Source organism: Sylvia atricapilla, chromosome 5 (assembly GCF_009819655.1).
Source record: "Sylvia atricapilla isolate bSylAtr1 chromosome 5, bSylAtr1.pri, whole genome shotgun sequence".
Lineage (NCBI taxonomy): Eukaryota > Metazoa > Chordata > Aves > Passeriformes > Sylviidae > Sylvia > Sylvia atricapilla.
In genome coordinates this window covers 63,861,706-63,889,700 of record NC_089144.1, presented here as the reverse complement: position 1 = coordinate 63,889,700, position 27,995 = coordinate 63,861,706, and the positions used below count along the sequence as shown (strand labels likewise).

The 27,995-nt window shown below is 41.8% G+C and overlaps 1 protein-coding gene across 3 annotated transcripts in view; it reads right to left on the bottom strand.

Moving 5' to 3' along the window:
* TBXAS1 (thromboxane A synthase 1) overlaps positions 1-26,898 on the bottom strand; it is a 230,242-nt gene extending 203,344 nt beyond the window's left edge. For 2 of the 3 annotated variants that reach the window (XM_066319777.1, XM_066319781.1), the window contains exon 1: positions 24,051-24,309. In XM_066319777.1, the coding sequence (XP_066175874.1) occupies positions 24,051-24,148 (98 nt within the window). In that variant the 5' untranslated portion in view covers positions 24,149-24,309. Of the gene's footprint in view, positions 1-24,050; positions 24,310-26,814 lie in introns of those variants that run through there. The other variant, XM_066319778.1, reaches the window with a different exon arrangement.
* Positions 26,899-27,995: the final 1,097 nt, after the last annotated feature.

The following is a 27,995-nucleotide window of genomic DNA, read 5'->3' as shown; positions in this document are numbered from 1 at the left end:
TGTTATAACATGGGTCAAAGTATTAAAAAGACTGAGAATCACTGACCTCTTGCTTAAAATCTTTGGGCTCACACATGTGACAAGACTGGGCAGAAAAGGTTAAGTTCAAAGCAGCTTGAGCCTCTAGGGACACTTTGAAGTACTTTAGGAAAATCGAAATTCATAAGGACCCCTTTAATGCCTAAGTAAACTAACAAATGCTTTTGGAACAGTCTAGCATCCCCTAAGGAAAAAGAGCTGTGTAGTAATAATCACTGAAATAACCAAATAGTCTAAAAAAATAGTCTGATAAAAAATCCTATTAGAGCTGCTCCCTTCCTTCGGTAAAGGTAATTGCGTTTTTTTGCTTTCTAAAAACAGCAGCCACCATCTTCCTCCCAAAGAGAGTTAGTCTTCAAAGAGAAGTGCCATTCCTGGTAACTGGTGACAGACTATCCCAAGGGAGTTAACCATTTAGTGTTGGACTGTGTTCTTGGTGCCAGATGCAGACAATGCCATGCTGCCCTGGTCCAGCCTTTGGAGAGCAATGAGGAATTTACCTCTTCAAGCAGAGCTCATGAACCATGTGCAGTATCCCAGCTTTGGACAAAAATATACTTGAAAAGGAGTTGAATAAGCAGCTAGTTTGGAAGGTGAGTTCCTTTGGAGCTGTGTGGTTTTCATATGCACATTTCTAGAAGCAGCAGAGTGAACTCTGTTGTATTTCCAGAAGACAAAAACCAGAATATTTTTATGATCAAGTGACCCACGACATATTACAATTAGGAATCATGCTTCCTCCTGAAAACAAACTCCTCATGTTGTCCAAAATTACACATAGTTGCTAGAAAAAATAGGATAACTTCACACTAACTTGAAATTGCATTTCCTAAGAGAAAGATTACTTTGGGTAGGGAAGTGAAATTAGAGCATGTGATGCAACCACAGGAACATTACTTTACATCCTTAATTCTGTGTAATTTCAGAAGAGATCTACTGACCTGCCAGCATGTGGTCAGGAAGGCAAATTCCCTCTCCTGTTATGTACAAGGAGAAAGAATAGAGAGGCTTGGGTTTTTTCCATTTTCTACAGCAGTGTTAATTCATTTAGGACAAGGCAAGGAAGTTATACATCACAAGCTATTCCTGGGAAATCAGCATGACATTTTCTCACTGCCTCTGTTGCTTAATCCAGCGTTTACCCAAATTGGATGGATGTCAGTACAGCAGGCAGAGCCTTCATCCAGAATATGGGCCAGCAGCTATTGGCTGATAGTGAATACAGCAGCAGCAGCAGTCCTCTGCTCTAGACCACAGGATCTGCAGAACAGGAAGGTCTCACTGCTGCATGCCTCACACCGTCAGACACAGGGGCCTGACAGCATCCTCATCACTTCCAGGAGGGACTGGAGACCCACTCTGGGACTAGCCCTGTCTGCAGGGGCCCTGACACAGCCACCTAACACAGGGGACCTTGAAAAAGAGGAAAATAGAACAAACAGACCACCTGTGACTAGATCATTGCAAAGTGGTAACTAGGGGTGAATGATCCCCTGTGAGGGCAGTCCAGCTGGGGTGTGGGAAGAGCACATTAGGGAGCAGAATCTTGAGGTGCGAGTGAAACAAACACGGCAGTTTTGTTAATTTTCTCCCCAAGGTAACACCAGGGCTTCCACTCCTTCACCTGAAGGTGAAAGCAAAAGGGGTTGGTTATAATGGTCTGGATCAGATTCCCATTTAAAGTGGCCTCTAGAGAAGTAAAAGTGTTTCACATCAATGACCAAAGCAGATGTGGAACTAATTGCAACGCTTTGCTCAACATTTCATCAACTACAGTAAGGACCCTATATCCATATGCCATCAATAAAAGTCAAAAAGAGTAAACATTTAGTACTCAAGGGAGTTAATAACTGGAGTGGGGGCGATTATTATTTTTGCTAGAGATAGGCTCCTGGTAAATTCAAGGGGTGGCTCGTAACTAGTTAAATTGTCTGGAGGAGAAGGATCTCTGCTTTGGCCAAAGACAGTGGCTAAATCAGTGGAAGGACTTCTAAGTGTGCTGGGTTTCGTGCTTGTACAGTAGCTGTCCCCTCTGCATGAGCTGCTCAAAGCAGGGAGCACAAACTCTGCCAGATGTCCTGTCTGTCCCATGGCCTCGCATAGAGCAGCAATGTCATGTATTCACAACTGTTGTGCAACTCACACACAGTATCAGTGCTGGAATTATGCCCAGACTCAGCCCTGGTCATTCATAAATATGGACAGAGCCCAAGTCCTTGATTATAAACACTCTTACATGCAGTTATGCAAGTGAGTGAATAATTCAGGCTTTCTTCCCAGATACAGCATTATATTGAGCTCTGTAAGAACACAGCTCTGCTCTGGCACAGTCTGACATCTCTGTACATCAGCCCTTTTCTCCAGCACAGCTTGTAAACTGGGGAAGAACAAAGTGTACAGAAAAGCCTACAGAAATACGACCTCTCATGGCATCACCCTCTCCCTCCTGAGCATCCCTCTCTCTCCTGCCTGGCCCCCTCTGTGTGTTTACTTTTTGCCTAACGCTGGGATCCCAAGAAAAGAGGAGGTATACCAACAGCCTGCTGGGCTGGCACATGCCCACGGCTGGCACTGTTATGCCAGCAAGACTGTGGCATTTTGAACCCCAGGGAGAAGCAGAAGCATGCCCATAGCCAAGTACAGCTGTACTGGCTGCAAAAATGCAGCCCAGAGAGAGAGAATCATTGTGGGAAAGTGAACTCTAATCCCACAGACTCCATCACAACCCATCAAATCCATTTCGATATCACATATGCACTTCACAGGGTTGCTATAAGAACCAGATAGCTGAAAGTTAGAGGAGTTTAAATTTAACAAAGTGTTTCCATCTTTAGGAAAGCAGAAAATACTACCAGCATTCCCCACAGTTACCCAACACCCTCAGCTGAAACACCCTTTTCTCAGGGACTTGCTCAGGCACCTCAGTATTGACTGACTGATTTCCTTTCTTGATTCTCCCAATGTTCCCTTGACTACACCATCTTTGAAATCCATTTCCTTGACTCATACTGTGCCATGATACCATGTGCTACAGACAGAGAACTCCATGAAAGTTCCCTCTGACTCCAGTAAGAAGTCCCCTGGGCAGCCCAGCCTCACTCTGCGCTGCTCTAGGACCCAGCTCCAATTTCCTGCCCTGCAGCCATTTAACGGTGCTGGCTGATTTAACACCTCAAGAGTTACATGTGAAAATGCTCTGGCCGTACCTTTCCTGCTGCATGTATGTGTATCCAATTTGCATACAAGTAATAAAGCAAGTAAACACTAAGTGTTCGTTACTTTTCAAGTAAAAGTCTGCTCATTACTTTCCAATACCAGTCCAATTTGGCCTTTTAAAAATTTTCTATGAAAAGTATTATCGACGTGCATCCTGCCAAAGAAACAGACAGCAGCTTTTTGCAGGTTTAGTTATTTGATCCCTGCAGCAACACACTGCTGACACAGTTTTATAGCACTCTGTGGAGTTTTCTAGCAATACTTCTTCCATCGCTCTAACAGACAGTGGAAGTGGAGCACGCCTCTCGTATGGGTGTAAGCATGTTTCCAGACTTTACAGCCAACCCACAGCTGCATAATATTAAGCACAAAAGTAAATTATCTTTCCCCATTGCATTATATGAAAGGGCAGAATACAGCTAACTGCTTAAGTCTCTACATAATTCTTGTAACCTAGAAGAGAGAAAGTGCATGCTTCGAAAGCCGTTTTTCTTTGAAATGTTCAACTAGGTCTTCTGTTCTAGGTGAGTATTTCATACAGATAATGCTAAGTAGCAGAAATAATTCCTTCCATGCTCTTCATAATGCAAATTCTGATATAAAACCACATTAGAAGTCAGCCTGATAAGAGCTCAGGTAAGACAGGTACTTTAAAAACGCTCACCTGATTCCTCAGATATTCACAATAAAATAAAAATTTGACTTGTTGCCTTGCTATGAATTTGGACTATGTCTGCCAGTTTTGCTTTGGTGTTGGACTATGTTTAGCAATTTGGTTTGGTGCTCGATAGGTAACCACAGCAAGAAACTAAACAGGAAAAAACCCCCAGAGCATTTCAATTACTTAATTTTACCATAAAACATCTACACACTCATGAAAAAAATAAAAAGCCCCCACCTTAAAGTAATTTATTTTTCTGCAGCTAAGGAGCATCTTGTGGCCAGGGGAAAACGTTCCCTAAAGTGCTTCTTCCAGAGTTTTGTGCATACTGTAAAAACCTGCCAGTGCCTGCAGAGACTGTTCTCCTGAACATTTTTTATGCCTGCACTGTGCAAATGCTACATACAAAGTGGGTGAGAGTGTTTTTTAAAAACAAACAGAGAAATCATAAAAAGGAGATGCTTCAATTCTTTACGTCCATTTGGGTGAAAGCTTGAGGTATTTTTTGAGGAATGCTGTCTTCCTCAGAAAACACAGCTATCTCTCTACTAAACACGAAACATACTTTAAGGATCTGTAACTTTTGCTTACTGTACACATGAGAGTATGAACTAACTTTCATTTCAATGATTACTGGGCCAGCAACATCTTTTCATCTTTAGTTTAGCACTCAGTACTGTGGGGCCAGGTTTGCTTACCCCATAGACAGTCTCCATGGAAGTGTTTGTTTATGGGGAGAGAAAGCATCATGGGATTATTTTTGCTTGACTTTATAAGGAGTTGTGATGCACTTTATATTTCTAATGCCAGTCCACATGTCTAATCAGCTTTAAACCTCCCTAGAATATACCTTCATATTATGTTCAGAGGGACACAACACTGGCACTTCACAGTGTCTTCCTCTTCATTTTAAAATGCTTCTACTCTTGTGCCTGTGGGGAAAGGAGACAAGCCAGCATGCCTGCAGGGACAGTGTCCTGGGCTCCCAGCTCCTTCCAAGCTCTGCAGCAGCCCGGGTTTTTTGCCTGGCTCCAACTGAGCTCTCACTACTCACCCTCTCTGAGCACTGCCTGCTACTGCTGAGTTGACACAGACCCCAAATGAAGAGTTAAAAGCTGCAGAGGGAAGTTGGAGCAAGCCTGCAAAAACATTTTGATAAGCTTGTGTGCAAGTGAAAAGGCAACAGTACACAATAGCCAGGAGCCCACGTGCTCTGCCCTGGGCTAGACATAAATTCTCCGTCCTGCTCCTCTGTTCTAAGTGATTCCAGGTCACATCTATACATCATGGAACTTTACTGTTGTGCTCACGGTATTTAAACTTGGGGCAGGAAGCAGCTGGGCTCCAGTGTATGATCTCATATGGATCTGGGCATATATTTCCATGGGAGCATGGCACAGCTTTAGCAGGTTTAATTTCTGCTCCATACCTATTTTTCTGCTGGGGAAGGAAATGCCATGTGGACTCTGGCACAGGCAGTAGAGAGCTGACAGCAGAGTATCTCCAGAGAGAAGCGCTGTGTTACAGAGATGTTGAAAACCAAACAGCTACCCAAAATTGAGAAAAATATAAAGATTGACAAAAAAATAGCCAAGCACAGGTTCATCCTTGAACTGACCCAGACCACAGGCAGTTTCACAGAAGTGGAACCCAGGGCAGACCCGGGTCCCACCCAGGAGGCTTTGCTCAACACCAGGGATGTGGTGTTACATTGCACAGAGAGGCGCAGAGGAAAGCAGGCACTGAGGGGCTGGCAGCGAGCATGGGAATGGGGCATGAATCAGTCTCTGCACGGGAGCCACAGGGTGCTCTGCCAGTGCACACCACACGAGTCACAGCCACCTGAAGTCACCCATCTATTAGAAGAGACTTTGATCCCCGGTTAGTCATAGAATATGCTGATGTGGAAGCGACCCACAAGGATAATGGAGTCCAATTCCTGGCCCTGCACAGGACCATCCCCAAGAATCACACCATTTGCCTGAGAGCATTGTCCAAATGCTTCTTGAACTCTGTCAGGCTCGGTGCTGTGACCACTTCCCATTCCAGTGCCCAACCAGTGGGAAATACTCATTTTTATAAACTGACACCAGAATAATTAATGTAAGTGTCACGAGAAGTTCCCCTGATGCCTACAAGAACACTAATGTGCAATACCCAGTAAAAGCAGCTGTGTTTTCACACTGTTAGATCAAAGAGGCTGTGGATCAAGAAGGTCATGGTTTGGTTACAGTGTCTAAACAACTAAATCAGTGGGTACCACTAGGCCTGTCACTTGATCTCATTACCCTGATCTCACCAGCTCTGGAATTTAGTGACCTTCCCAAATCAATATTTCAGAAGCGACTGAAGCTTTAAAGTATGCAGAGATTCTCTCAGGGTTGGCTAAATAATTATATCAAAAGTCCGGGAAAGGGGAATACTTGTCCCCTCCTTCCTGTTAGCATACATTTTTCAATTGCCCTAGAACAAAACATACACACAAAGGGACTAAAGATTTTCCTTTGTGATTTGAATCAGAGTGTCTTTTTTTCATTAGAATATTTTGGAGATTTATTTTTTTTTTAAATCAGATTGTTATCACAGCTTCTCTTACATTTTTTACTTCATGTTTTCCAGGATTGTGTAAAGACACATAGGAAGCTTTACTCGCCAATTTTTTTCTCATTTTCCCCTCTGTAAACAGAAAGTCAGGATCCTTGGCTGTCAACATCTAATCACGTGCAATTGTATTTCCTTTTGCCAACTTTCATTGTAATATCATGCAAGCAAGGAGGAGGAAGCCAAGATCAGTTCATAGCCAACATACCAATGTTACTTTGTTTTCTATGCACCTGACACCTGTTTGCCTGGTTTCAGCTCACCAAAAAGCCTACACTGGTCACACAAATTAAATTGAGTTTCAATCTCCAAACTTTGGGTTTCTTTCTTTGTTTTTAATTTTGTTTTTCACAATAAAAATAACCTACTTTTAAAAACTTGGCTAAGGCTTCTTCCTCAAAGTTTTATTAGTTCTGCTCCACAAGAATAAACCTGGCAACAAAATCTCACAGCTTTACTGTGAATCCCTCATTATTTGGATTTTTCTGAAGGCATCAATATTAAAACTGCATGATTGCATAAGAAAGTGAAGTTTGGGCATGGACAAAGAGCCCCAACCAGAGCTTATTTCTAGGCTTGTTGTAGCTTGGTAAAACCAAAACCAATATCAAAGTCCTGAAACCTGTGGGCAAGCAAAGACATGCTCATGGCTTGAATAGCAGAAGTGGGAGTCACCGGGGTTAGGGTTACCCACCCCCTCCTTGCCAAAAAAAAAAAAAAAAAAAAAAAAAAAAATTGCACAATATTTTGGAGCTTGAATAATTAATCTAAGCATTCAAAACTGTGCATTCTGCCGATGGCAATGGCACGCAGGCTTGAGAGGCTTTCCTTGCCACCTGGAAAGACAGCACCCACCCCCAGCAGCACTGCACCACAAACTGCCATCCCTCTGAGATGGCCAGATGGCTGTCTCAGCAAAGAGACAGGTCTTGAAAAGCAAGGACTTGCGCCAGTGGAAAGTCTCCTGTTCTCCAAGAGACACGTTTCCTGCCAGAACTGCGAAAGATTCCCCCAACACTTCTGTTCCCAGCATTCGCACGCTGAACAGTAGGGATGACGATTATTTAGGAGGTTTGGCTGTTACCAGAGCATTCTGTGGAAGAGCAGTGACATTTCTACTGCTAACTAAGCTTCCCAAGCCTACCTACAATGCTGGGATATACAAGCGCTGAAACTGATGGGATGCAGGTAATCCTGCTGGGACTGCCATACTGACTCGCCTTCTCCAAGCCAAAGTGCATAAAGTGAAATTATTCTGCTCTGTATTTCAGAGTTCACACTTCAATTTAGAGCAACTCCACGGAGTTCAGCAGTGCTGCTCTTGCTTTACAGCAAGGCAATAAAGATCATAATCAAGCCTTCTATGCTGCTAAGGTATCTCTTACATGATCATGTTGGGAAAGGTATATTCTTCTCGTCACAAAGGCATGCGTAGCTGGATACCACGTTGTGTAAAGATTATTTTTCCTGATGTGGCTGGCTCTGACTTTAACTGGGGCATTTCAGCACCCTTACAGACTGAGCACAAACAACAAAATGCTCTTCAGAGACAAAAACTAATCCTAAAGAATCCATTTAATTTGACAGCTAGAAGACTGCTGGTTGCTTGCTTGCTTTTAGATAGTGATGTTAATGACCCTTCAAAAACAACTCCAAAATATGCTGTGGTGACATTCCATAAATGGTGAGGGCTGGGAGTTCCCTTTTAATTTTTCGTAGTCAACAGTAAGAGAAATGATGGTTTCAGTAATTTATCTCCCTTTTCTTGTGCATGCATATCCAGCTGTCAAACTTCATGTACTAAAGCAAAGCCAGAGCTGTACCCATATTCACCTGTGTCACTGCTGAACTCCCTGTTCTACCTAAGGATTCCTCACACAAATCATTAATATCTTGGTGGTTAGAAAAATATTGTAAAAAATCATATGCTTGCATACCCAAGTTTATGAACTCAGAATTAGTCCGTAAATAATGTGTAAAAGCTGGAGGCAAAGGAAATGAAGCTATAAATGAAGAGCACAACAAACGAACTACTGAAAAGATACACTGTTCATATCACTGCTCCTTGTAATACTGAAAGAAAAAAAGAATGAGAGAACATTTGTTAGAAATGTGTCTATTAAGAAATACATTTGCTAAGAATCAGTGTTTTACACAACTTTCTTCGGTCAAATTTCAATTTCAGTTTATATGGGCCTTCACCAGGATAAGATTTCGACCACTCTTTAAACCATAACTGAGTTTACACCTTATTCTGAAACACAGTCAAGATTAAACATATGAAAAATTCAGGAGCTGAAGAAACAGCCAGACCAAAAATTATGCATCATCTAGGATTTCAGCTGAGGACAATCCCAATTTGTTTTTTGCTTCTGCAAAGAGATTACCTAATTGCTAAAAGAATGACCCTAATTACTGGGTCTCCACTTTGATTTTTTATTTTAGATACAGCTTACAGAAAAATATTTTTAAGGAGGAGAGAGAGAGGGAGGGAGGGAATGAGGGGAGGAGAGGGAGAGACAAGGGGAAAGGGGAGGGGGAAAGAGAGAGAGAGAGATGCTCATAGGAAATGTAAACAACAGCCAGCCACTAATTGTAAGAAATAATTGTTTCCCATTATCTCTGACAGGCAAAGCCTAGATTTAATGTGAAATTGCAAAAACACAAACCATGAAAGATGTGGTTTCCATCTAAGCAAAAGAAGTCTGTTTCTCTGAATGCTGCAGTTTCAGAGTTGAGTGCACTCATCTTGGGACAAGCTGCTAGCCAAGTTGGACCACGTGTATTCCCACTTGTTTTTTAACACTGCTAAAAATGCATTTGATTTTCATACAACTGGTAGCCAAAGCTTTATCTGAACAGACATTGGCCATGCAATGCACACATTTAATTTAAATTATATTAGTCAACTTCAAAACTGCACTACTCATTGAGACAATACCCTGCAGTTTCAACTGAATAAGGTTTCATAAGCAGTTCAAGGAGAGGCAGGCTTGTGGGAGACCAGTTGAAATGAAATAAAGCCTCTGAAGATAATTAATTACTCCATGTACTACCAAAAATCTCCTAATAAAAACAGAACAGTCAGATCACGTCTGAAGCACAGGGGGCAGCAGATACTCCAGGGAAGGGATCTGGCCCCAGGACTGTGGCCTGGTTGGCCAGTAGGAAAGTGCTCTGGGCGTGCTGGGAGCTGTGCAAGAGGACAGGCAGGCATGATCAGGCTTGGCAAGATTAGGTCAAGTGAAACATCGCATAAACATGATTGCAGAAAGCACATCACTGACAATCTCCATCAATGGATCAGCAGGCTGAGCATTCAGAGTTTCACCGTCCTCATGCGGATTCTCAGCTGAATAAATAGGCATGACCTGCTGAGCTGTGGTCCTGTGGCTCCCACAGTGCCTGTGCAACCTGCAGCCACTCAAGGGAGATACTATTCTTACATGAGGGGTATACAGCTGGCTCCTACCTCGGATCCTGACCCGATCAGCACTGCGTGAGGTGTCCCCACAAGGGAAAAAAGAACCATTACCATCATCAGCGGATTAACTTAGATCGTTGGAGCTCATGGCCTTGTCTCTCTCTGCAGCTGGAATCACTGAGTTCTACACCTGGGCTGTTTAAAAAAGCTCCTGCTCAAGCACAGACTGAAAGCTCTCCCAAGCTAGTAGTGTACTGAAGTTCTTCCTGTTCCATAGTTTTAAAAGCTTGTACAAATAAAAATAGTAAAATAAGCAGTGGTCTTGGCCCACCATTTAGCACCTGGTTATACTCCAGCTCACTTCCAAGCAGAATCTGCTAGACCCTAAGGGTCAAGACAGAGCATGGGGAAAACTGTGATTGATTGAATGTTTAACCGGCTTTTCATAGATCTTTTGATATCCAGCCCCCCAAAAATCTGCAGTATTACAGAGCTGCTCTCCAGATTCAGTGTGACAGGACTCAGTAATGTGCTGCTGTCAATAAGTACATACACTTCATGCTTACTTGCTTTGCCTAAAGTACAAATCATAAATAGTTGTATGTGACAAATTCCCCAGTATTGAACCTTCACGGCTGCCAAGCAGCATGCTGCAGAACAGAACAAGGAGGGCTATAATTTTCTTTTCTTCGTTTTGTTATTTGACCTTCAATTTTTCAGTTGTCCTTGGATCAGTCTGGAACTAAATACAGTCTTTTCAGCATTATTTATATGTTTAACCCAAAGCTCCCCACATGTGTCAAGGGACTATCACAACACTCTTCTAAATTGTTTTAACAGCCTATTTTAAATTGAAAAATGTCAGTTTTGAAAAACCATTGTCAATTAATTATGATTCCACAAATTCCTACCAGCTCTCTAGTGTTTTGTAACAATTTGCTCCCAGCCTACAAGACAAAGCCTCCAACTTGCTCAGAGAAAGCTCTTGAAACTGCCCAGCCCTTGAAAATGCTGACTGATCTTTAAATTAACACAAAGATAATGATTTTGGCCACCAGCTATTTACAAATGCAATGCAATTTACAAATAAAACGCCCATAGATGGATCAGCTGCATCCTTGGGGATCAACAGTCACGGGGGTTGAAACATCCCTTAGTTTGTGGAGATACAATTTATTATTTGGAATTCGAACCAAAACCCACCTCATTCAAAGGAAAGTCATTAGTGTTTGGTTACATACAGTAATTCCTCCTGAGCTGAGCAATATATTTTTCAGTCAAAAGGTCTTTCCCAAGCAAGGAAAAGACAAAACAGTCACTGTAATGACCCTCTGTGAAACCTTGAGAAAGGACATTTTCTGCCTCAGGGGGTGGTTCTCTGGTCTGGTGTCTATATCAGCTACAGAGCTAACCAAAACAACAAAGAGCTGGGCAGGGGAACAGGTACAGGGGCACACAGAGATGCAAACAATTCCTATAATGTAAGAAAAAATTTCCCCTATATCATCACATTCTGCAAACAGCATCAATTTTCTTTTATTTACATAACCAGCGTGAGCAACTTCAGGGAAGGATTTATGGTGCAGCTTGGGTTTCTGTGTGGGTTGCTCTTTTACTGTATCAATATTATGTTTAACAACATTTTTCAGTCAGAAAAATGTCTGTGTGAAAGTTGAAAGGTGGGAGAATTATGTTTCCAGGTAAGAATGAAAAAACCCCTCAATACTGTCGTATCACTGGTCTAAGCAATGCGAGCCAAATTCAGCCTATGAATTTAAATTCCATTAGTAAATAAGCTTAGAGCTGCTATTTAAGAGTTCAGAATTTCTTGGATAATTAATGAGACAGGCTGTCCATGCAAACTTTACCAAAATGGTTTTACCACCTTACAGTCAGTTCTACAACTTGACTCAAAATAGTGTCACCCAGAAAAACAGACACTGCTACCAAAAATTGTGGCAAGATTTCCCATTGTTAACCACCTCTTTTAAATCCAGGTTTTCAAAAGAACTAAGCACCTAAAATATTTTACTTCTCTAGGGAAAAAAATAAGGTCAGCTATGTTACAACACAGCTTTCATTTCCTTAAAGCTCTGAGTTCAAGCTCCATGGATACTACAAGCCTAAACACTCAGACAAAAGCAAATCACCTTGGGAAACACTTTAACAAATACATGTTTGTTGTTTTTTTTTTTTTTTTTAATTAATTCATGTGCACTTGTCAGTCAGGGAAATTTCTATTGAGATTTTTTTTGCTGCTCCCTAAATTTACCAGGGCAATTGAACAAAGTAAACAAAACTCAGTTCTCACACAAGTTTGAGACCCTGTTTTAATGATTCAGCAAAGACAGGTTTAGGGCAAGAAGCCTCTGATCTAAACCATCTCAGCCATACCACACAAAGAATTGATTCGGTAGAAAAACATTCTTTTAACTGAGATTTGTTAATATGGAAAAGTGAACTTAAACCAGATCAGGTACAGCCTTTGCTCTCCCAGTGGCATAGCGGAAATGGTATCAATTACTTGTCTTGCACTCCAGTTAAATAAATCAAAAATGTCTCATGTGCCCAGCCGTGTCCAGGTGAGCTCTGCCTTGGAGAACGATCCGGGGCTGATGAGTGTGAACCCTCAGCCCGGTGCTGCAGTGACAGATCCTGGAGTGCTGGGGAGAGACTGCAGTTTTTCAAAAACACAGAGCAACACATCAACACCAAAATGAAGATGTACAAGGCAAAACCGAGGCAGTGTCATAAAATACACTCAGGGTCAATAGCTAATGTCTCTGTTATAAAAATTCTATTGGTTTTACCCAAGGTTATTTCCTTAGCTGCCAGGAGTCATTTGGCTAGAGATGGGATAAGGGGGTTGCTTTGGGCACTGAACATGTTCTATCTCACTATCAGATCAGTTACATTTGGCTGCTTATTTAGAAGCTGTTTGTTCTGAGTCACTTGCTATGTGTTTATAGATAAGTGCAAATGTGTACATACATGGATACTTGCAAGGTGTTTACAATGACAGCTCTCAGGAGCTTTTTGGATGTGAAAGCACAGTATTTTCCTTCAGTTCTAAACTGTGCTTTTACTGTCCTCCTGTCCCCCCAGCTTGTTCCAAGTTCCTTCACATCTCAGAGGCTACTCTTTATGGCAAAAAGACAGCCCATTAACCTAGCAATCTTCAAATTTTTATCACCTTTCTCTGCCCCTGCAAGGATAGGTACTACTCCCTCAGGCTCCAGCTTAGGAACATCTGGCTCGGCCACCCTCCTCCTGTACACAAGCATGTCTCAGGAGGGAGAGGTGAGCAGAAAGATTGTGCTGACGTAAGATATACCTGCAGCTGCACCTCTGCCAAGGCCTGAACTGCAACTATTCCCAAGCTTCTTGAGATCTTGCCATACACTTTACCTACCAGCTCCTCACCCAGACACCCCTCTAGTCTTTCCCTTGCATTACCTCCTTCCATGGTGCTTTGAGGTCTCAAACCCACCCCGTTGTAACTTTTGGCCATCCCCCTCAGCCTCTGAGCGGTTCACCATGGCCAAACCAAAGCAGGAAAGCATGAGGTGCCATCAGCCAAGGGCTTACAACAGGCTGAAAGGGCCAGTTCCTATTGCCTTCCACCAGTCTCATGCCTGCAACAGGCTTGTGCCCAGCCACAAAGCTGCTGCAGCGCTGGGGAGGATCTCCTCACTGACACAGGGACACATGCAAACACACACAGAGCACCAAACTCCGAACGAGCTTTTGTTGTTGTTGTACTCTCATCTCTGCCATGTTTATGAGGCGCTCAGCCTCCTTCAGATTGTTTCTCATCCTCCCACAGACAATAGTCCAAACCCATTCGGAGGGAAGATGCAGTGGCTGTGACTGCAGAGTTCCTCCAGCATATCCTCTAGCATTGCTAAATTACACGGTATTAAACAACCAAGCATCTCAACTTTATTAGTAATCTTATTATTATAGCATTGTACAAGAAAAAAAAAAGTGAGGGGTTTTGGTGGGTTTTGTTTATTTTTTATGATGAAGCTGCCACTGTCTGGAGGAAACCTGTGTTTTGCACACACAGAAAGGCACACACGTATTTTATATGGTGCATTGCAAGCTGCACGGAATAGAAAGCAGCTGGAGGAAAATGGCTATAGAGAAATGGTTCTCCTGGGTATCATCTGTTGATTTGTTTTGTTTATAGAAGGAATGAGATTTTTATCTCTGCTCAAAATATAAAATGCTTCCATGGCACTGAGCTCACTGCTTGGCTATGCTCTCACTCAGAAACGTAAATAAAAGGGGGAGAAGGAGGGAGAAAGAGGCTTTACTGCATAGAATCCCTAGCAATGTCAAAATTAAACAGAAAATGTCCACTAGTGACACAGTTAAAGCCTGGAAGAGGAACTAAGTCACCAAGCTACCAGAAAAATAAAGGTCTTCTTACCATGCTTGTTAATGGTTAGAGTCTCCAAAAGCTGAGGAGGTGGGTTAGGGATAAATTACCCAAACCCCAATTCTCAAATCCCAGACTGAGTCCTGGCAGGACGAACATAGTTACATTGTAAATACACCAGTCCTTATGAGATTCATGGTCTGAGAAGGCACAGATTCCCACAATCCTTCCACCACCTTGTGCCCACCGTTAAAATTCCAAGCTTGCTCTGCAGCCCTGCTTGGGGAGGTTCCTCACTCCTCTGTGCCTCACACCCAAGATCTGATGGTCTCTTTCAGTTAGTAACAATCTCTGTGTCCTAAGAGAACACCAGATGGCTTTCCCACTCAAATTGAGAGCACTGCCATTTATATTAAACAAAAGTTACATCACAGGAAAGAAAATATAGTGCGAAACCACTGAATACTTAATACTGCTAAAAATTTAAACTTTTCAAAATTTTAAAACACAACTACCAAGAGACACAACTGCACAATATGTGAGAAATTACCTGAGGTCTAAAACTTTCTAGTGGACTAACAAATTTTAAAATACTATTCTTCTGAAATAAAAAAGGCTTAAGGTTTGTTGTCATATCTAGGAATAGTTCTCATAAAACTGAGGATTCTTTATTTTTGTGCCACCTATTCCTAGGTAGCTCTGGTGAGGAGATGAGAGAGAGCAAGCCAGATACAGAGAAGTGAAGGCTGCTGAATGTTACTCCAGAAGAACCCTGTTTCATGAGCTACAAGAGGGGATGTGAAGCCTTTCTGGAACCACCAAGAGATATTTGATCTTCCTGAAGCTGCTGGCCAGAGCTCAGACCTGAATGGCTACTGAGGAACTATTGGTCAGCTCAGGGTCCCACACTGAGTACAGCTCATCACAACACTCAGAGACATAAATCAATCCAGTACAAGAGTGTTACACTCACTGAAATTCATCCTTACATAAACATGCAGCTTTTAAGTTTTGCTACTATGAAGCTTATACTGAGAACTCTGTTGGGAGATTGCCGCATCTCAAGCCATGATGAGTATTTCAGAAAATCTTAAAACAGAGATTTATTAAAGTCTTTGGAGAACAAACAGATCATATTGATATTTTAAAGATTGAAGAGGGCCTTTGCAGTTTTGACCACCATCACTCTCTGTCTCTCATGTTAGCATGCAACCCACTGAAGATCCTTTAGCTGCTCCTTCCTCTCCCAGGATGGTTTTATTTCATGTCTTTCCCACGTTTCAAACCACATGCCTCGACGACCTCTTCAATTGTTATAGCTCTACCGAGAGGGTGTTTACATAAAAGCTCTTTGGAGCTTTTTGGATGAGAAACCACGAACATGGATGCACAGATTACATCAGATTTATTGCCACTAAGTTAAAACAATACTGAGGGTTACAGGTTCAGAACTCCACCAAGAGTTCTCGTCCAAGGGCATTCATTCAGCAGGATCTTGTGATCATGCAATTACCAATTACTCATCTCCTCTGAAGTCCACTGCCTTTTCATCCTTCCCATGGCCCTCAACTCATAAAGAACATCACAGGGGTTTTAGTGGCTGAAAGGAACTATTCTTTGCAGCAAAGCAGACTTTAATTTGTCTACACAAGCAAGCACACAGCCACTGGCCCATTCCCTACTCCCAGTATACACCTTAGTGCAGCTCCTCTTTTCCAGCCTCGATTTGCCCAAACATACTTGACCTCAATCTGTAACAACCCACTGCAAATTCAGATGGAGTGATATCCTGCTGTTCACCGTCATTCTTTCCAGTCCTTTCCCAACCATTGCTGGGCATCCAGCTTCTTTTCCTACCCAAGGAAAAAAAAACCCAAAATAACAAGTGTTGCCATTTTCCATGCTTGTTGCTTCCTTGTTCCCTCAACAACTTCACAGGTTCTGCAGAACCATGGAAGCAGCACCTAGCCAGGAAAGAAACTACCAAAGGAATGGATATGGAGAATCTCCCATATGCTAGATGACCCTTCATTAAAACTCTTGTATTCCTATTGACCTGCACATCACTCCAATCATAGATAACATGTCAAATAAACAACTAAAGCTTAAAAGAAACTGTCACCAGTGTAAGCAATGGCATATAAAGCTAGGGAAGGAAGAGGCAAATATGGAATATTTTTTTTCTCAAGCCCCTCTGCTGTTCCTGGAAAAACAAAATAAATGCATATCCAAACCCAAACCAGAAAATATTTTGAGCTCTTTCAGCTGTTTCACAGCAATTATCACATATTGAGCTCATGGAACAGTTAACTTTGTTTTCAATAGGGAAAAAAACCAAAAACAGAACTAGGGAGATGAGAGAGAGAGAAAAATCCAGCTAAAGATTCTGGGTATGTCAAGGGAAACTGACAAAAAACAATCTCTCAATAATATGTCAATATTTTAAAACATTTTTTAGACAGCTCCATTAAATACTATATAAAACTCCCCTACAGAAGAGCAAGGGATGGCAATCAAAGGCACAAATTACCTGTGAGCCAGCAGTGAGGACAAAACAAACATTGGTATGGATGAAATCTAATGCAAAGACAAAAAGGAGTGAAGAATAATATGGGCAATTTTTTAAAAATTATGGGAGCAATGTTAAAGGAGACAAGAAAAAAGAGAATAGAGATCTATATTTCAGCACTCTGAGGAGTTCTAACCTGTCAAAACTACAAATTGTTTTAACTTTTCATTTAAGAGGGAGCACAGGCAGGCTGGCAGGGCACTGTGTGCTATCTGAAAGAGGAGTGACAAAAATCCATGCACCTTGGGGCACAGGAGGAACAAGAAGTCCTCCGAGGGCAGGGCAGTCACAGTACCTGCAGAATGCACCCCTGGGGTTCAGGGAAGAGCAGAGCTCACGGCCCTGTTTGAAGACTTTGCAGCAGATTTTGAGAGGCCCCTCTGAGCCAGGCAATTCAATGTGCCCACACAGCAAGAGACAGCCCCAGTGCAATGGATGGGGTGCTGCACTGCAGAGACTTCTCTCTGAGGAAGTTGTTTACATTGCATTCCCCCACCATCCAATTTCGATTCCATTTAAAGCAGCAGGGTGTTAAGCTCCTCATGTTCCTAATACTGTCAGTAGATGGAGGCAGGAGCTCCTAGAAGAGTAATTTGGAGTACCCAAAATCAGTTTGAGAGGGGCCCAAATATCCCCAAGTTAAACAAAGCAGCCTGCCTGAAGGCAAAGACCAGATGACAAGTTAAAACCAAACTGCTGATCCAGAAGAGCTCAGGGAAGCTCCAGAGCAGGGTCCCAGCCAGAAGTTGCCTGATGGAGAAGTCAGAGTATTTCCCTCCCTCGTTGGTCTCTCCTGTCTACGCAACCCAGCTGAGACCAGACCCGGGCCATTCCAAGCCCCACAGGAGGGGGAAGAAGAGATGGGATGGCTCAGGGGCTGAGTCCAGCTCTTGTTTGCTCTTGTGCAGCTTTATCCAGCTTTGCAGCTCACTCCATTGGACATGGACCTGGAGACCCTAGCAGAACACAGTTAAATATACTTATTTCATGAAAGGAAGCCATCCTATCCCTGTACGTCTGCCTTTACATACTATTAAGGCTCCAATCTCTACTCACTAAAATCAAAATATGCTTTAATCTGGGGTTTAATGGGGAAACACATGAAAACGTTTAGTGAAAAACAAAACAAGGAATTAATAGGCTGGAGATTGAGATTTTTACACAGTATCTTTAAAGTGCACCTTCACAAAAGCAGAAAACTCAGCAACCACTTGAGACCTTCAAATAAACACTGCTGGATGTGTAATCTCTGAAAACAAAACAAAGCTTGAGCAGAGATGGTTTCTGAGTTTTGCAGCGCAGTGCAACAAAGCAAAACCAAAGCTGCACAGCACGAAAGACCCAACACTTGCCTGGATAACCAAGGTGTTATAACAACCTCTGAGGGTATCTCAAAGAACCTAGGGATCTGAAGCTGCAATAACAACAAGAGAAAACTGTTCTGCTTCTTCCCTCAAAAGTAAGACAATTCTGTTTACCTAAAAGCAGCATGATCAGGGCACTGAGTAAACTTGACTCCTTCGTTCTGGATGATCAAATCTACACAAATCTACTTTGTTTTCAGAGAAATAAAGTCATGTGTGGTATGGCACCTTTCCAAATTATAATTCAGTAATTTATTCTGCTCCTTCTCAAGCTCACATAGAGATGCTCTATTTAGCTCAAAGACAAGGCCATATATTGCACAGCTGTAGGATCAAATTATGTTTGACAGATTAGTGGGAATTCCAGATTTGTTTGATGTGAAACTGCATGACAAAGACAATTCAGAATCTTTTAGGTTTTCTTCTGTCATCAACAGCAGTTTGCTGCTGTTTCCTGTTGAGTCAGATCCTTCTAGATTTCCTAATGGGACATTCAAATGAAAGGGAGGTAACCAGAATGATTTCCACTGAGAATGGCCATTTTAGGGAAAAAAATAATTAAAAACAACTGCCAGCTCGGGTTAACAGAATAGTAAAAATCCCCAAACTTCCCAGCCTTCTGGTCCTGTAAACCTAATGCTGCAAACTGGGAAGCTACAAGGGTGTAATTGGGGAGGCTTCAGGTGGGGACTGTAAGCTGAGATCCCAGCTCAGAGATCAGACTTCGCTGGTCAGAAGGATGTGGGAGACAGAGACAAGTGCAGAGCCAGAGTCCAGCAGCAGCACAGGAGCACCAGCCCCTGAGCACTCTCTGTCCACAGAGCTGTGCCTTCTGCCACAAGTGGGAATGAGCAGGCTTTGACACTTGAGAATTAGGATGCCTCTTGCAACATCTCACCCCGAAGAGCCTGATATAAGAGCAGAGCCCTACATTTTTCTGAGTGTTTGTTGATGCTCCACTCCCAGGCCTGTTTCCAGACATAGAGGTCCCAGCAGCCCTGTGCCTTTGATGGCAGCAGTGGCAGGTGGGAAAATTAGAGCTACCTACCCAGGAAGGATGCAAGTTTTGTACTGCCTGTCCTTGGATCTTTACTATCTGGATGTGTTAGGAAAAATAATCTACTTCCCTTATGCCTGCACTCAGACCATAAACGTAGAGCTCTAGTGGTCAAATATATTTTGTAAATAGTGATCTTTTGAGGGGCAAAAATTGGTCCAAGATCTAGTATTAGATGGCATTTACTTTAGAAAAAAAAGAAGTTTCAGCTAACTCAACCCGAAACAGCAAGGTTCTGCAAAACCAGAATTAAGTTTTTGCTGGAAAAAGATTGCCGCTAAACTTTCCCTTCAGAGCCCTTTCCAAAACCACAGATGCAAAGTAATGCCAAACAAGCAGTGGTATTGAAGTCACCTGTATGGAAATACTACCGTGTCCTGAGATCAGCTTCTGATGCGGTTTAGTACAGGTATGGCACCAACTGATGGACTCTAACATGTGTCCCATTGTCTAAATATGTCCCCCATCCAACTGTATGCAAATGACTTAAGGTCAGAGGAGGAAAAAATATTAAGTTTTGTTTTCATTCTTTTTTACCAGAGCCTGCAAATTCTTTGGCTCACAACTGACTTGTTCTGTACTGCATGGGTAGTACCTTGATCTAGGGAGACCCCAATCTCTTAGTCTCTCTATACTTGTCTCTAGCACAAGTAATCATTAATATCACTTCAGTGTAAAAGTGACATCTTTCTGAATTACTTAGCTTTTCAGAAACAGACAGGAACACCACTAGTTTATGTTTTGCTATGTTTGAAAGCATGCAATTAGACACGGATCTTACAAACATAAACAAATACTCCCCTCCAACCTCCATGTTTCTAAAAAATCCCAGCTTTGTTTAGACAAGGGGTTGATAATCCAGTTTGAACACAGGTATCTGAATGCTGTGACAGCTTCCTCATAATGCTCAGCTTATGGTACATTAAACTTTAAAGCAAGATAAACTCCTGCTTTCATTTTATCAAACATCTATCCAGACAGCAAAAAGAAAGACACAAAGCAATGTTTGCAGCTACAGCCAAGCATGGGATATCCAACTCAGCATATGTTTGAAATGAAAATGAACAATATGTTGCATAGATATACTACTGCATTTTTCAATAGAGAATATCACTAGGATTTGTAAATGTTAACCTCATTCTTCCCTTAAGAGTTTGGTTTTATTTCATGCCTAAAAAAAAACCCCTGAGATTCACAGAGATTAGACAAATAGAGACAGCAGTGCTTGCAATTGAGAAAGAAAGTGCTCTTAAAAGAAACTGCTCTGATAATCAGTTTGGGTGGAAGAAATCGCAGGGGAAGACACAGACAAGACATTTTTTAAGAGTGCTAAGTGTTGTGACACGGGTATTACTGAACTTTGTTAGTTAGCTATATTATGCCTTTTTGTGGTCAAAAAAGCAGTAATTGTTTATCACAATAATAATGATGTAGCAATAGACATTCAAGAATCCATGATAAGAGCCTGCAAGAAGAGACTTTTACCTACAGAGGACGAGTAGCAAGAATGGTGAGGGTAGCAGATGACTAAATCCTTCAGGACTGGAGGACAGCGAAGAGGCTTGAGCAGCCTCATAATTTAACAGATTACCAAAAAACCAACTTTCCATTCAAATCCAAATAGACTATGTACCCAAAAAGTTTCATAGTTCTTTCTACTCCCAACATTCAATCAACTACCTTGCAAAGCCTCTCCTTAGAGCTGACTTAAGGTCATGTAGAAGACAGACACTGAGAGTTGCTTCCACTGATTTAAAATTGACATGTTATACTACAAGCATCACCTTCATATTACACTGATGACAATGCATGAGAAATCAGAGATGTGCTATTACATGATTTGTTATAAAGAATTATTGGTGATCTTCACTGTACCACAAATGAAAGCCTAAAAATTATCAAATCATCCAAGTTTCTTCCTAAGACTTACATCTTCCCTCTAAGTTTATTTTTACGCAGTTACAGCCTCTCCTCCCTTTCCCAATCAACCCTTTCTTCTCTCCCTCTCTCATATGACCTCATCATACCCAAAAATGTGAAGAGATTGGTCTTATCACAGTTCAGCAAGATACCACCTGCCAGCTGAATTGTGACAAATCCCAGCTGGCCTTACCATACACACACAAACAGGGACTGAGGCTGAGACGATGGACAGCAGCTCAAGGCTGTCATTTAAACCACTCAGTCCCCGCACCTACAAAAACTGTGCTAAGGAAAGAGCTCAATAACAAATGTTGCCATCACCACGTTCCTATTCTAGTGTGCATGAGATCTTTTCATTCTCTCCTTTACCTGCAACTGCCTTCTGCTGAGCCTCGCTAAGCCTTTTACAGCCAACAAGGGGGACAAACTGCCTGTTCTTTGTACTCACACAACAGTTGATACAACATGACCCAAACCATTCATACATTACTACCAAAACAAAATTTACAACAGCAAATATTCATTCCTCCCTTTCCCCAGGATTGCCCTTCTGGAAAAGACACAATCCTGGCAGAAAAAGCTAAAAAAAAATAATAATTCAGTAGCTATTAAAAATTAGGATAAGGCTTATAAAGAAAAACCTCAAAGGAATCTTAAGAGTTATTACTTTATTATTACTCCTGCCATACACAATACTCATGATTTCTAACTTCTAGAAGAGCCAGATAATCAGGTATGAAACATGATTGTAATAAAAGCATTCCCTAGAATTAGAGACCTGCATTTCTATTAGCAACTGTTTAAATAATTCCCTGAACTCAAGGTTTCGGTCATGAATAAAGAAGATGTGAGCATGCATTAAGTTTTGCTGATTTGTTTAAACATGCAGGCAGTTCAAAAAACTTTAACAAAACAGACTCACATTAGAAAGCTGACAAGTTTGAACAACTACCACACTTGCAGATGTGCTTCAAGACTTTAACCTTACAAGCTCAGGCACTGCACTTTACTGAGATAAATGTGAACAGCTCAGCCATCAGGCAAACCTACCAACAGCCCATAGCTTATTTTATTGCAATAATAATTGCCAGCTTCTAATTGGAAGAGTGATCAATAGCCAGCTGTATTTAATAAGCTACTTCAAAATAAGCTTCAATCTGTAGATCAACAAGATTGGTTAGTAGTAACCATTGGCAGTTACAAGTATAAAACACTTCTCCTATATAAAAATTCTGCTTCCTTTTCTTGATGCTTTCACAGAACTCACCTTCAGGCAGGAAAGCAGACACCAGTGTGTCTATATAGGGTGTCTCTACTGTTAGACAATTTCCCACCTCACTGCTAAGTTGAACTTTCTGGAACTTTTATGGTAGGCACTCATTTCAGCAGTAACTGACCACAGCCAGGAGTCTGGTTTAGCTCTGCAATTAGAGTTAGGTTTGTTAATGGCAAGACCAAATGTGCACTAAACCACCATGTCTTAACTTCAAGGGAGGAACAGCCTTTCCTAAACTGAACCAGAAAATGAGGCCTTGGGTCAGCACACAAGAGACAGTAGCTAACATTTACAAGGTGCAGTTCCAGCTCTTCGGAGTTCTCAGCACATCTGGACATGTGCTGTGTGGAAGTATCAGGCTATTTCAAATCATCCACAGGTGGCCAGATCTCACCAGCTGATCTGCTGCTTTTCTGACCTCTGGATGTGCCTCTGTCCTCCCTTTCTCCCCCTTAAGTTCCCAGAGATGCACAGGTCGGCAGCTAAACAGCATGGTCTTACATAATAATCTAGAGCTTTTACCATGCTTTTTCCTCAATAAAATTCAGAGGAAATAGAACTTGGATGTTTGTGATGATTTGGGCAGATCTTATTAAGAAAGCAGCTCATTCACCTATTTGATACTGCAACACAAGTCAAATATGGGTTTGACTCTTTTTAATCGCTCTAGACCCTCCCTGGACACAGAAGCAAGTTGAACCAAGTTCAACAGGGTGAAAGAATGACAAAATATATGCAAAGTGATCTGTCATTTACATTGCTACAATTGTGCTGAACTCATGGTGCCATCACTAGTCTCTTCTAGATTAGCTTTAGATTTTTGCTGGATTTTTTATTTTCTGCAACAGTCCCTGAAACCTTTCCTTGAACACTCATACAATTCAAAAAAACACCATTCTTTGACTGGAAGGCAGGATTTGAAGAGATATGCAACTAAAAAGTCAGAAAAACACTCCCAGTTCAGCTAATATAATTTCTGAAATAAATTTTTAGGATGGGGGGAGGTTTGTTTTTTTTTTTCATTTCAGCACAGCTCACTGCAATGCTTACTGTGCTAACCATTGGGGCTGCTGTTATTTTGATTTGTGTCCACCAGTCAGTGTGAAAAGAATGAGAGTGGAAATTCAAGCAGCAGTTACAGTGTCTGTACACTTTAGCCAAAGAACAAGTGTGCAGCACAGAAGAGAGAAGAGGTCCAACAAGTACTTGGTTTCTTTCTGACCTGAACCAATATTCCTGCTGCCCAAAGAAATTAATAAGAAACCAATAAATAAGTTCTTAACTTAGAAGACAATTTTTGCTAGCAGTTGGTAAAGCACTTACAAGACAATATTGCAAGGAGAGAATTCTCCAAAAGCATCGTGAGTTTTGTGAGTATTTATTGCACTCTCTGCACCAAAACCAACTCCCCCTCCATTTCCCTCCTAGGAAATTACCTTCCAATTTCCCCTCATGGATAAAAGACTCTAAAGATGCTGGCAGGGCTTCAGCAGGGTTTGTGTCTGATGTGCAACCCATCTCACCGCTATCACTTACCAACACAGCAGGACCAGGAAGACTGCCAGCAAAGCCAGGGTGGCTGTGGTGCTGTTCATTTCTAGGGAGGCAAGTGCCAGAAGATCTACAGGCTCCATTTTCCTCCACTACAGCTCCAGCCTTGAGTGCTGTGTGCAGGGGAAAGCCTCCGCAAGGGCTGATAAAGCCTTCCACAGCTAAATGAATGACATCTGCCACAAAACAGGAACTGAGAGAGCAAAAACGTATCAAGCACCAACTGCAAACCTTTCCTCTTCTCATCAACTGCACGCTCTGAGACAGAACTCAAAGGTTCCCTGAATGGTAGATGGAGCAATTTCCCCCCTCCCACTGTTGTTGACTGTCATGCTGATAAATATTTACATACCCACCGCTTGAGACATCAGTGCTGCTGAATAGGTTTTTAGACCTCAAGTGTGGGAAGCTGGGGAATATGTGGGGAAAAGAAATGGGCAACACAGCCTGACCACGTTAGAGATCATGGAAGAAAAATATAAAGGCACTTCAGGGGTGCCCTGACACACAAACAGTGGTGTTCTCTAAAGAAACTAAAATAGAGCCTTTTTGCAATAAAAAACTTCAGTAGCACTGATTTCCAAGCTGGTTATACCTTGTGAGAATGGAACAGAGTAAACTTCAAATTACCACAATCAAAAGGAGGAACTAGAGAAAAACTGGCCTAATGTGACTTCTAGAATGCATATAAAGAAAGAACTTTTGAGTAGAAAACCCCGATCTTTTGGGGTAGTACCAGATCTGTAAGTCAGCATCTGCCACATTGGTGGGACCACACAGACAGCACTCTTTGGCTCTATCATCTCAAGTTCAGGAGGGCTACAGCAAGTTTTCCTGGCTCAGTGCGCTGTCGCCCTTGGAGGTATCACTAACCAACCTCTCCAGAGACACTTTGGCTATGCCTGTGTTGTATTTCTAGTATCAAATTTAACACCAATATGGTCAAATCTACGATCTCTGCCTTGTGGCACAGTCAGGCCTGGAACAACCTGCATACGACAGTCAACTTTTGACCACAGTTCTGGAAATGGATTGCTCCCTGTATATGAATTCTTCAGCTTTCTTCCATATTTTCCGGCCTACAAACCTCAAGCCCATTTTAAGCATCTGATCCAATCCAATTAGAAAGGTAAACCAAAGAACACACCTTGGAACACTTCTACAAGAGAAGTCCACCAACCTGTTATATACTAAAGTAACCAAATTCCATGATCAAAAAAGTCTTGAGGACAACAACATGAGAAGCAACAGTTTGCAAGTAAACACCTCTGCCCATGACAAAATTCCCTGAACTGTCCAGTATTGCTTGTTACTTGTGAAATTACATATTCTTATATACGTGCTTCAGAGTTCACACCCATCCTAAACTACCTATTTGAAAGACAAGGAAATCAATGCTAAAACTTGGTTTGTGAATTATATGGTAACCTCGAGAACCAGAAATTCTGTAAAATCTGATTCTCGTAACACACTTGATGAAGAGTGGTTTCTTCTCTTACTACCCCAAGACAGTAGCTTAGATGTAATGTGCAAGGCTTCTCCAATATCACTGTATTACATTTTCTGCTTTTATCAGAGAAGTTAATAATATAGATATCAAAAAAAAATAGCCTCTAACACAATGGAGTTTAATTTTAAGAAGATTTGACTCTACTCTAAGTGAATCACTGCTATTTTGGTTCTCCGTGCTTCACAACTGCATTGATTCCCTTCCAGCCTCAGATCCTTACAGAATAAGTAAAAGGTGTTAACCAGCTCATCAGCTCCACAGAATAGAAGCGTAGTTCACAGAAAACCTTGCTTCATGTAATAACAACTCCGCTGCTATTCTGGGTCAATAACAGCACTGCTGGTTTGCTGCTGTCGGCAGGTTCTCCAAGAACAACTGCACCGAGATTCAAGACCAGTGACACAAGGAATTAATCAGTGGGTGCAAGCTAATCCCAACTAGCAGCCAACCCCGTGGGACTTTCAGAAAAAGAAAAAAAAAAATCAGACATTGATATGCATCAAAGTCTTTTCTGAAAACTAAACCAACCACCACAAGGGTAGAAGACATGAAATAATATTCCAATTTCACTTTAATTTATTTGGCTTTTTAATAAAAGACATTTTTTCTGCACATAGAGGACAGATGTTCTATTAAAATGAACTGCACGACTCCTATCAGCACACACAGGTCAAGTACAGATCTCACTTGTTTTTTAAGAAGCACTGGAGCCTTTTCCCAGTCACACTGAGAGACATGAGGTATGAGTAGTGCTTAAACATACACTTAAGAAAGAAAATATAGTCCCACATCAGAATCTGGTTTACAAGAGAACACATAATGGAGCTTTTTTTTTTTTTTTCCTTCTCTTTTCATCCTTTTTCTGCTGTTGACGGTGGGGTTTGTTGTGTTTTACTTTTTAAGCTTCATCACCTGTTTCTTGCTGAAGGATTTTAACTTGGCACCTCCAGTCATTAAGAAGGGCGGCAAGCATTGACTCTAAAACTAAAAATTGCCCCTACCTGGGGCAATTCTCCTCACAGACAGAGGCACTTAGAGTTATCATCTTGGAGTCAGGGACTTCAGCTCTGTGAAGTGTCACATAAATCCACATGATACTTACGGGGGGAAAAGGAGTCAGGGATGCAGACAGCAATGAGAACAAGCTATTTATCAATCCTGAGAACTCTCTTTACGAGTGTTTTACATTAGAAATATCATCCTAATTGACACTTAATAGCACAGATATTTTTCACCAACCTCCAAGTTCCTTCTGTGGAGTCACGCTGGCCAGTATGGTAACATTATCGAAGAACTACAGGAACAGATAGTAAGTCCTCCCTAACCACACGCTGGAGGAAGCCAGAGGCAAGCAGAAAAGAGCCTTTTCCTGTCAGACTGCTGTGAGTCAGCAGCACGGCAGTGCCTGCATTTGCATCCACAAGGCTTCCACAAGATTGCATCTACCAAGGTTTGCAGCTCCTTGACACAGTGCCATCCCCGCTCTTCCACACCAATTGAAATGCACCTTGCTCATCACAAACAGATGTTGACTAAAACCTACACTGAAGAGACCCGCCTCATCCTTCATTCCCCAGCAGTGCCTGGGAGCTCCCCAGCAAACGACAGAGGGAAGTTCAGCGCTGAGCAGCCAGAGCTACAGCCTGCACACACACTCGCAGCAGGAGCTGTTAAACAGGGAAGTACAGGAAGACGTTGAATAGCATTCAACGTCTGAGAGGCTGGATTGTTCCTCAACTGAAAAAGAACAAAAACCTAGCACCCAGACAATCCAGGTTTTACAGGAAGCCCTGTCTGAGTCCGGTAATATTTTCTGTAAATGCTCTTCCAAAACAATGTATTTCAACTTCCAAAGGAATACAGCTGTGGCTGTGAGCCTCAGCGATGCTTGACATACAGCAGTATTGTTCCAACATGAAATACAGAGTTTATTAAAAAGCAGGATTATAGACCTTCCCAGTAAACCTAAATCACGTTAAGGATTTTGACCTGTCTTCAAAGCATATCAAATGGAAAGTGTAGTCTCATATTTCGGGAGCTACTGACTACACCAGCTAGACTAACCACACACTCCTGCTAATGACCAAATTCAATTCCTCTCGTGCTATTCCACCTCATATATTTTAGGTCTATAATAATCTAATTAAGGCTGAGCCACACCAACTTTATGATAGATGAAGGAAGTCCAGGAAGATGTTACATTTTAATTTCATAGCAGTTTGTGTCTATAGAAATTTATAGCACAGTCTCCAGATCAACAAAATCCTGCTACAGACAGCTTAGCCACAAAATACTGCAGACAAAATATCACAGAACAGCTTAAAAAAGAGATTAATTAAGGACTTGTTTATGTATAAGCTTTAACAAAGCCCATGTAAAAAATGCGTAAGTATATATGATGATAATTTATCTTAATGCAA